The 11,420-nt window shown below is 44.9% G+C and overlaps 1 protein-coding gene across 1 annotated transcript in view; it reads left to right on the plus strand.

Annotated features, from left to right (window-relative positions):
* ASTN1 (astrotactin 1) overlaps positions 1 to 10,435 on the plus strand; it is a 366,450-nt gene extending 356,015 nt beyond the window's left edge. Inside the window, exons 22-23 of the mRNA XM_055419198.2 lie at positions 1,786 to 1,969; positions 10,013 to 10,435. Coding sequence (XP_055275173.2) covers positions 1,786 to 1,969; positions 10,013 to 10,250 — 422 coding nt within the window. The 3' untranslated portion in view covers positions 10,251 to 10,435. The remainder of the gene's footprint in view (positions 1 to 1,785; positions 1,970 to 10,012) is intronic.
* Positions 10,436 to 11,420: the final 985 nt, after the last annotated feature.

The following is an 11,420-nucleotide window of genomic DNA, read 5'->3' on the forward strand; positions in this document are numbered from 1 at the left end:
TGACTCCCAAAGTCATGAATTTCACCCACTGAGCTAACATTTTTGAATCTGTTACAGTGTCTAGCCTTATTCTGGCCACTCAGGCCACTAAAGAAGTAATATCTGGCTCCTGGACAATGAGCAGGATAGAATAAAAAGTGAAATCATTGCAGTGTTTGGGCAGAGGTAAAAATGTTAGTCATTCCAGCCCAGGAAAACTCTTACAATGATGGCTCTGTCATTACCAGCAGCCTTTAATTCGTTTGAAATTTTGACAAGGAATCAGGGCTTTTTGGCCAAGAGGGGGTCAAGTGGGCAAAGTCTGACTCAGAAGCCTGTAGAACTTAGTTTCTCCATCCACAGATTTAACTCTGGGTCCAAGACAAAGCATTGCTTTCCAGATCTCAGTTCCCAGCTGTTTAGGAAGGAAGTGTGAACAAATGTCCTTTCTGACAGGTTTAATGAGAAAATATTTAATGATAAAGTGCTTTGAGCTCCACAAGAAAGAATGCCAAAGCTACATAAATTCACTGCCACTTTGCCACATCACCAACTTTGGGCTTATCAATGCATACCTTGGAGGCAGAAATCTAAGGGGTATAAATTAAACCAAAAGATCACTCCTTTGGAACTGCAAAACAGACTGGATTCAATGCACCTTGTCAGCATAGATCCAGCACTGCAAGCTTGCCTTCTCAGCTGTCTGGGTGGCCCTAGCAAAGGACCTGCATTCCTGTGGTCATAGGGTCAGGTTCCCTTTGGCACCACAGCCACTCCAGGTCTTCATGTTGCTGGAGACATGACCTGGCCGTGCCTCACTTCGTCCCTGAGCCACACGCTGCTCCCCACTGCTCAGGGCTTCCACACTGCTTTTGCAGAATCCCGTTTGTACCCAAGCTATGCAGCCTAGAGGTGCAGGGGAGTTAATGCCTCCCAGGGGCAAGTGTGAAAGTCCCGTGGACTGATCCTGGTTGGGAGCTGGATGTAAAGTCTTCTTCCTTTCTCCTTGTGGAGGGACTGGTGGGAACCGGGTAGCTTCATATATCTTCTCCTGCGAAACCACCATCAGTTCCTTGGAGCAATTTCTAATATTTCACTCTGCCTCCTTTCTTACCTCATTTCTCTCTATCCTCCGTTCTGCTTCCCTGGGACTGCATTTGCCAATAAAGTGTCAGTCTATGAGCTTTTGCCTCTGGCTCTGTATTTTTAGGAAACATGGGTGAAGACAAAGAAAATTATCACTGCAGTTGACCTTAGAGTGATTCTGTTTGAAGCCTTTCATTTTATAGAAGAGAAAACTGAAACCTGATGGGGCAGAAATAAAGTAAATTACTCAAACCACTTTTCTCCAGGCTTTAGGTTCAGTAATCTTTAAGTATCATGCACACACACAAACACACATGCATATATATCCAAATACACATTTATATGCATATATACACATACATGCTTGTATTTATAATCATTTATATATATACATATAAATCACTTATATATATATATATATAGGCTTCCTAGGTGGTGCTAATGGTAAAGAACTCATCTGGCCATGCAGGAGACATAAGAGATGCTGGTTCAATCCCTCATTCAGGAAGACTTCCCTGAAGAAGGGTATGGCAACCCACTCCAGTTTTCTTGCCTGGAGAAGCCCCATGGACAGAGGAGCCTGGTGGGCTACAGTACATAGGGTCACAAAGAGTCAGACACAGCTGAAGCAACTTAACGTGCATGCAGATACACACACACACACACACACACACACACACACATATAATCTTATTTATGTGCCTTTTCTCCCCTTGTCAGAAATAGCAGACAAGATCTACAATCTCTTCAATGGCTATACCAGTGGGAAGGAGCAGCAGACTGCCTACAACACACTTCTGGACCTGGGCTCCCCCAGCCTCCATCGAGTCCTCTACCACTATAACCAGCACTATGAGAGTTTTGGAGAATTCACCTGGCGGTGTGAGGATGAACTGGGCCCCAGGTAATCAATAAACTTCATCGCCTCTTTTGTAGACCTCAGCTCTTGGAAACTTTGTACCTCTTCCACTATAATACTGCCTTCATGAATTTGCAGATAACCTGGATGAGCTTAGGTGCCTGGAGAAGTAGGTCCTGTGCTTTTAGGCAGCTCAGTTCATACAGATTAGTTATGGATAAGCTGTATTAAGGAGTCAAGTCATGAATGCATTTCCTGAACTCTGAAAAAAACCTTTGCCCTTGAGCTGTTCTACCCCTTCTTTATCATGCTGATGAAGCATTCCAAAGGCTCAACTGTAGGAGCCAAAAGCTTAGTCTTTTGAAAGAAAATTAGAAATTTTATTGAAGGGGTTATCCAAAAAATGTATATGAACTTTGCATGTGTTATATGCATATACAGATTTGTTTTTTAAATTAATTGATGAGTTAATTTTTATTTTTGGCTGCACCGGATCTTCGTTGCTTTGTGAGGGCTTTCTCAAGTTGTAGAGAGCAGGGACTATTCTTCCTTGCAGTGCGCGAGCTTCTCATTGCAGTGGCTTCTTTTGTCTTCTTTTGTCTTGGAGCACGCGCTGTAGGCGCACGGGCTTCAGTGGTTGTGACACAAGGGCTTAGCTGCCCCGTGGCGTGTGGGGTCTTCCCGGACCAGGGGTCCAGCCAGTGCCCCCTGCATCGGCAGGCGAATTCTCAACCACTGGACCACCAGGGTAGTGCATGCAGATATATTTTGAGCTAAATTCTGTTTTCTCTTGAAAGGCAGAGTAGGGACAGCCAGTGACCCACCTTGGCATCTAACTTGGCCAAAGTTAGGATAATGTAGTGTTGGTCAATTTACCATGGCCCTGAGGCTACAACTTCCTAATACTCAATGCCTCTGCTCTTAGGTTATGTAACTCAGAAATAGGTTATATATACCAAATCAGATTGATTATATTCTTTGCAGCCAGAGATGGAGAAGCTCTATACAGTCAGCAAAACCAGACCTGGAGCTGACTGTAGCTCAGATCATCAGCTCCTTATTGCAAAATTCAGGAATAAATTGAAGAAAATAAGGAAAAACACTAGACCATTCAGGCATGACCTAAGTCAAATCCTTTGTGACTTACAGTAGAGGTGACACATAGGTTCAAGGGATTAGATCTGATAGACAGAGTACCTGAAGATGGAGGTTCACAACATTGAGATGTGAACCAAACCCATCTCAAAGAAAAAGAAATGCAAGAAGCAAAGTGGTATCTGAGGAAGCCTTACAGATAGCTGAGAAAAGAAGAAAAGGGAGAGGAGAAAGGGAGAGATATACCCACTGAATGCAGAGTTCCAGAGAATAGCAAGTGGCAATAAGAAAGCCTTCTTATGTGAACAGTGCAAAGAAAAGGCCGATACAATAAAAAGGGAAAAATTAGAGATCTTGTCAAGAAAATTGGAAATACCAAGGGAACATTTCAAGCAAGGATGGGCACAATATAGGACAGAAACAGAAAAGACCTAACAGAAGGAAAAGAGATTAAGAAGAGGTGGCAAGAATACGCAGAAGAGCTATAAAAAAAAAGATCTTGGATAACCAAGATAGTATGGTCATTCACCTAGAGCCCAACATCCTGGAGTGTGAAGTCAAGTGGGCCTTAGGAAGCATTACCATGAACAAAGATAGTGGAGGTGATACGAATCCAGCTAACTTATTTAAAATCCTAAAAGGTAATGCTATTAAAGTGCTGCATTCAATATGTCAGCAAATTTGGAGACTCAACAGTGGCCACAGGACTGGTAAAGGTCAGTTATCATTACAATCCCAAAGAAAGCCAGTGCCAAAAATGTTCAAACTATGCACAATTGTACTCATCTCACATGCTAGGAAGGTAATGCTCAAAATTCTCCAAGTGAAGTTTCAATAGTACATGAACTGAGAACTGCCAGATGTACAAGCTGGATTTAAAAGAGGCAGGGGAACCAGAGATCAAATTGCCAATATCTGTTGGATCATAGAAAAAGCAAAGGAATTCCATGAAATCATCTCTACTTCTGCTTCATTGACTTTGCTAAAGCCTTTGACTGTGTGGATCACAACAAGCTAGAAAATTCTTTAAGAAATGGGAATGCCAGAGCACCTTACCTGTCTCCTGTGAAACCTGTATGCAGAAGCAACAGTTAGAACCGGACATGTAACAATGAACTGGTTCCAAATTGGGAAAGGATTACGTCAAGGCTGTATATTGTCACCTTGCTTATTTAACTTCTATGCAGAGTACATCATGTGAAATGCCAAGGTGAATGACTCACAAGCTGGAACCAAGATTGCTGGGAGAAATATCAACAACCTTAGATATATAGATGATAGCACTCTGATAGCAGAAAGCAAAGAGGAACTAAAGAGCCTCTTGATGAGGATGAAAGAGGAGAGTGAAAAGCCAACTTAAAACTCAACATTGAAAAAACTAAGATCATGACATCCAGTCCCATCATTTCATGCAAATGGATGGGGATTGTGGAAACAGTGACAGATTTTATTATCTTGGGCTCCAAAATCACTGTGGATGATAACTGCAGCCATGAAATTAAAAGATGCTTGCTCCTTGAAAGGAAAGCTATGACAAACCTAGATGGCATATTGAAAAGCAGAGATACCATTTTGCTAGCAAAGGTCCATATAGTCAAAGCTATGGTTTTTCCAGTAGTCATGTATGTATGTGAGAATTGGACCATAGTCATGTATGGATGTGAGAGTTGAACTGACTGAGTGCTGAAGAATTGATGCTTTTGACTGGAGCAGACTCTTACGAGACCCTTGGACAGCAAGGAGATCAAACCAGTCAATCCTAAAGGAAATCAACTCTGGATATTTACTGAAGGGCGGATGCTGAAGCTCCAATATTTTGGCCACCTGATGCCGACTTACTGGAAAAGACCTTGATGCTGGGATTGAGGGCAGGAGAAGGGGATGACAGAGGATGAGATGGTTGGATGGCATCACCAACTCAATGGACATTGATTTGAGCAAACTCTGGGAAATAGTGATGGACAGGGAAGCCTGACATGCTGCAGTCCCTGGGGTCGCAAAGAGTTAGAATTTAGCGACTGACCAAAAACAACAACAAGGCAGACAGAGCTCCTGGAAAGAGAGGGGTGGGAGGAGTGTGTGGAGAGCCCCCTTCCGTCTGTCCCATTCATCGTGGCTGTGCTGCTCTGAGAAGGGATTTCCCTGGCGATAGTGGAATTTTCAGATGGACACAATGAAGAGGCTTTTCGTGTAGAATGTTGGTACTCATATGTTCCCAAACGATGTAGGAGTTCATAAACAAACAAAAATAAGGCAAGGAAGGAAAGAAGGAGGGGAGAGGAAGGAAGAGAAAGAAAAAGAGGAGAAAATAAATGAAGGAAATCAACATAGTAGTATCCTCCGGCACTCAGAATTCTTGCTCTCCTGCCAATGAGATGAACAAAGGTGTCACCCAGAGGTCATCCCAACCATCTGACCTCTCATCAGACTGAAGGGTGACTCGGCCTCAGGGTGCCTATTGGGACCTGAAATTATAAACTCTCTTAGGAGACCATCATACAGGACATCTGTCCTCCACCACCTATTCTCTTACTTTTGAAGGAAGAGGAGAATTTAGGATTATCTTCCTAAAATAAAATGATTTTATGTGTAAGATCAGGAAGAATCTTTTGGCATTCCATAAATTATTTCCTGAAATTTATGAAGGTTGATAATCCTTGGGCCAACAGATGCCATGATTGTAAATGGGATGCAGAGAGAACTATATAAGGGCCTTTTAATTTGTTTTGTCTCAGTTTTGGTAAAAAGCAAACTCTGGGTTAGAAAGTAGATACATATTAAGAAATACCTTCCTTGTTCCATACTTTACCATTCAGTTCAGTTCAGTTCAGTTCAGTTGCTCAGTCGTGTCCGACTCTTTGCGACCCCATGAATCACAGCACGCCAGGCCTCCCTGTCCATCACCAACTCCCGGAGTTCACTCAAATGCATATCCATCGAGTCGGTGATGCCATCCAGCCATCTCAATCTCTGTCGTCCCCTTCTCCTCCCTCCCCCAATCCCTCCCAGCATCAGGGTCTTTTCCAATGAGTCAACTCTTTGCATGAGGTGGCCAAAGTATTGCAGTTTCAGCTTCAGCATCAGTCCTTCCAATGAACACCCAGGACTGATCTCCTGTAGGATGGACTGGTTGGACCTCCCTGCAGTCCAAGGGACTCTCAAGAGTCTTCTCCAACACCACAGTTCAAAACTCCTCCCCTTATTATTACTTATAACTAGTATCATCCCTTCTCTCCCGCTCTGTCCCCCTTTCCCTCCATGCTCGCTGCTTCCCTTTCGGTTTCCTGCTCCCTGCCTCCTTCCCTCTGACATTTATGGAGTGTGCATATATGCAGTTCTTTGTCAGGAAACGTAAATGTCACAATTTGAATAGCACTGACTCTTGAGAGTCCCTTAGACAGCAAGGAGATCCAACCAGTCCACTCTAAAGGAGATCAATCCTGGGTGTTCATTGGAAGGACTGATGCTAAAGCTGAAACTCCAATACTTTGGCCACCTCATGCGACGAGTTGACTCACTGGAAAAGAGTCTGATGCTGGGAGGGATTGGGGGCGGGAGGAGATGGGGATAACAGAGAATGAGATGGCTGGATGGCATCACCAGCTCGATGGACATGAGTTTGAGAGAACTCCGGGAGTCGGTGATAGACAGGGAGTCCTGGCGTGCTGTGGTTCATGGGGTCACAGAGAGTCGGACACAACTGAGCGACTGAACTGAACTGAACTGAACTGAACCTTGCATGCATCATCTCGATGAAAGGTAGTATGGATTGCTTTTAAAATTTCTCTCTTGTAACTCAAGAGTCAGAAGCAAAATTGGTTAATGAAAGTGAGCAGGGGAAAAAAAGTGGCTCTCACTGTAAAGGAAGGCCTGCTGCTGACTTGACACTCATCTCAAAACTCTCTTCCCAGAAGATTCTCTCATGTGTAATATTGGGTTTTCAAGGCTATATATTAGGGGGAAATTGTAGTTTCATTATCTCATGGAAAATAAAGTTTTTTTTTCAGTGTCATGGAGAAGCACAGGAAACAAGTCTCCTGCCTTGAGATGCATCAGCCCACTTTGGAGTTAGTTGTGAGAATGAATAGAAAAGGGTTGGTGGGTACATGCGTCCTGCAAGCAAGGAGAAAGGATTGGTTCAGTTCAATCCAGTTGCATCCAAATTCACGGAGGCCTCCAGATTGAATTGAGAGTTGACGTATGTTGAGGAGAGCATTGGTTGCCTCACTCTTAAGAAAGAAGAAGGCTGCAGGCTCTGAGATAGTCAAGGGCAGACCCAAATTAATTATTTTCTTTTTTTAAGCGAGCGGTGATAATAGCCACAAAACTCCATGGGCTAATTGAATCCATCTGTTTGAGAGAATGGCTGCTGCTACGGCTGCTGCTAAGTCGCTTCAGTCGTATCCAACTCTGTGCGACCCCATAGACGGCAGCCCAGCAGGCTCCCCCGTCCCTGGGATTTTCCAGGCAAGAACACTGGAGTGGGTTGCCATTTCCTTCTCCAATGCACGAAAGTGAAAAGAGAAAGTGAAGTGGCTCAGTCCTGTCTGACTTGTAGCGACCCCATGGACTGCAGCCTACCAGGCTCCTCCATCCATGGGATTTTCCAGGCAAGAACACTGGAGTGGGGTGCCATTGCCTTCTCCGGAGAGGATGGCTAGGAGTGTTCATTCTTCCATCTCTTCAAGATGATGCAGATGCAGAGACTGCCCTTCGCTCTTCCTTCCCTCGCCCTTCATCCACCTCCCAAGAATGTGTCAGCAGCTAATGACATGCAGCAGGACAGATTAAGAGGAAGGCCACCGAAGACCCTGCTGCTGACGGCTTCTGGAAAGGCTGCTTGGCCAAACGGCAGAGGCTGATGGGCAGAGGAGAGACAATCTGAATAAGATGTGACTTAGTGGGCAGAGTGTTTGTTTGATTTTCTCTGACCCACCATTGAAGTGGGGGAAAACACAACTGGCCCCCGATGACCTCACACTCCGACGGCCCCTTGACTTTGCTGATGCAGCTCAGTACCTTGCCTCCAGCATCATCCCCCCACCATCCCTCACTTGCCCTCCTAGGAATGCGGTGAGCTCACCCCTGTGGTGCTCGGAGCCAGGACGGAAGAAGAGGCTTGAAATGAACGTACTTCTTGTTCTTGAGAGCTCATTCTAAACTCGGTGTGTAAACTTTCAGTTTCTGGGAAGAGTTGTGGACTGAATTAGAAAAGAGATTCCTCCCATGTAAATACTGCTAGGGGTCCTACTCCCTGAGCTTTCCAGAACAGATTTTACAGCTTTGCACGGGCTTGTTGGAATAAGAGACTATTCCTTTGCGGGTCTCTGGTCACCCGTGGTTTTTGAAAGAAGGGAAAGAACAGAGCTGAATGAGGGGGACCCCATTCCTTCACTTATTCCTAAGTGTTCAGAGTCAAAGCCAGTGTGGGCTGAAAACTGGTTATCGGGGCATCCTGTCTCTAACAGAAGTGGAGGCCAGGGAGAAGCTATGCACCGATTAGCAAGATCGTGGTGACAGCCAGCTTCCCCAAGCTACAAGCAGGGTCCTGCACTCTATTCTTTCACTCCTTTCTAGCGTGTGTGAACTTGGGGAGACCTTGCCCTCCTCTGTCTAGTTCTCTGGCTCTGGTTCTCTTGGGGATGTGCAGCAGCTCAGGTGCTATCTCGTCACCTCCTTTTCTTTCTGCTCTTTGGATGGGGGCCTCCTGACTTTGGAGGGGGATTACAAAACAGAGCAGGAGCTCACCTGGGGATTAATTAGGTGATGTGTGCTACTGATAGTCTGCATTTTCCCAAAGAATGACCCTGTGTCAGTATGCACTGAGGACTTTATTGTTGGCGCCCTTATCACACTATGATTACCTTCAGACAGGCATAATTAGTTACACTGGATATCCCCCGAGTGCAATATATGGGCTGCTTCTACTCAGTTCAGAAATAGCCTTGAAAAGGGAAATATCCGGTCAAACATAATATGTTTGTCATTTAATGATGATAAATTACTGGCTTTAAAGTAAATTGATCTGATTTACCTTTTGAAACTGACAACTCTATGATTTTAAGAGGGCATAAATTTCTAAAGTATTAGTCATTTTTTCTTATTTGTCTTCATTGAGTTTTGTTTCTTTGTTTCATCTCGGTGCCCTCCTTTGCTCACCCAGCCTTATTAATTATTTCACTCATTCATTTTTTTCCTTAATTATGTTTTTTTATTGGAGGATCATTGCTTTACAATATCGTGTTGGCATCTGCCATACATCAACATGAGTCAACCACAGGTATACATATGTCCCCTCCCTCCTGAACCCCCCTCCCATTTCCCACCCCATCCCACGCCTCTCGGGCATCATGTCACAGAGCACTGGGCTGAGCTCCCTGTGTCACGCAGCGAACTCCCACTGCCTATCTATTTTCCATATGGTAATGTATGTTTCCATGCTGCTCTTTCCATTCGTCCCACCCTCTCCTTCCACCCCCACTTCCATGTCCATAAATGTATTTTCTAGGTCTGTGTCTCCATTGCTGCCCTGCAAATAGGTTCATCAGTATCATCTTTCTAGATTCCATAAGTAAGCATGTATTAATATATAGTATTTGTCTTTCTCTTTCTAACTTGCTTTACTCTGTATCATAGGCTCTAGGTTCATCCACCTCATTAGGACTGACTGGAATTCATTCTTTTTTATGGCCGAGTAATATTCCATTCTGTTTAAGTACCACAGTTTCTGTATCCATTCATCTGTCGATGGACATTTAGGTTGTGTCTGTGTCCTAGCTATTGTAAAAGGTGCTGCTGCAAACATTCACTCATTCTTGACGAGCATTTATGGAAGTTCCCCCCACCCACCCGCCCCCGTTTCTGAGTGCTAAATATGAAACAGTAAGCAAAACAGACTGGGCTGTGCCCTCTTGAAGCTTATAATCTCACACTATTTGTCGTTCCTGCCTTCTCGTCTTTCTAACTTAAGCATCCTCTGTGCTTACTCCATAGGAAAGCTGGCCTCATCCTTTCTCAGCTTGGAGATCTCAGCGGTTGGTGCAATGGACTCCTCCAGGAACCCAAGATAGGCTTGCGACGCAGCTCCCTCAAGTACCTGGGCTGCCGCTACAGCGAGATCAAGCCCTATGGACTTGACTGGTCAGATCTCAGCCGGGACCTCAGGAAGACGTGTGAGGAGCAGACCCTGAGTATCCCCTACAACGATTATGGGGACAGCAAAGACATCTAGTGCCATGATGCCAGAGAGTGGCTGCTGAAAGGAAGCAGGAGAGAGGAGGGGAATGTCTGGGTTGGCGTGCGGATTTTTAATATTTTTTAATAGAACATTCAAACCTCCATAAGCAACATCTAAACCGGGGAGAAGGTGACCCTTGCTCCCTGCGGAACTTCTTTGGTATCGTGTTCTCCATCTGCGTGGTCAGTAAGCCTGGGCTAGCCAGGGCTTCATAAATTTCTCTTTAGGGAGTTACTTTGGGGCTTGTTTTGCAGTTAGTTTGTTTTGTTCATTTTTTGTCCAAGAGGTTCATCAGAATGCTCACGTTCTGCCATACTTCTCATGAAAGGGCCACCTGGTTGGTGCGCCTGTGCTGAGTTTCCAAGTCCCGTGCAACTGGGCACAGAGATGAGGCCAGAAAGTTGTTAGAACCACCTCAGGCCATACTCTCAGGTGTCCTCCGGAAGCTCTCATGCTGGGAGCCTAAGCTCTGCTCCCAGAGAACGACAAGAAAGCTGGGAAGGTGGCTGCTCTGTGGGTCTTGTGATTTCCCACCCAGGCCTTCCGATTGCTCTCTTCACACCTCAGAGGTGAGCTCAGCCTCCACTATGGGCTCCCATGGGCCTCCTGGCTTTTTGGGTCCTTCCTTATTTTAAGGCGATCAAACCAGTCCATCTTAAAGGAAATCAATCCTTCATATTCATTGGAAGGACTGATGCTGAAGCTGAAGCTCCAATACTTTGGCCAACTGATGCAGAGCCAACTCATTGGAAAAGACCCTGGTGGTAGGAAAGATTCAAGGCAGGAGGAGAAGGAGACAACAGAGGATGATATGGTTGGATGGTGTCACCGACTCAATGGACATGAGTTTGAACAGATTCTGGGAGATGGTAAAGGACAGGGAAGCCTGGTGTGCTGCAGTCCATGGGGTCGCAAAGAGTCAGACACGACTAAGGTACTGAACAATAACAACCTTTTAAGACAAGACTGGAATTAAATCTCCTTCCAGAAGAACTCTGCCCTATCCTCCTTCAAACAGTATGATCTTTAAGAGGCAACATAATGTAACTGTGGAGCATTCTACCTGGGAGTCTAGTTAACAGTCCACATTCTGGAAAAAAGTATAGTTTCTTCTTTTAAAGACTCCAGCACCTCCAGGGTGAACTTCTCCAGACTAGCTGTACA

Source organism: Moschus berezovskii, chromosome 17 (assembly GCF_049115385.1).
Source record: "Moschus berezovskii isolate FMDL1 chromosome 17, NW_MosBer_1.0, whole genome shotgun sequence".
NCBI classification, from domain to species: Eukaryota; Metazoa; Chordata; class Mammalia; order Artiodactyla; family Moschidae; genus Moschus; species Moschus berezovskii.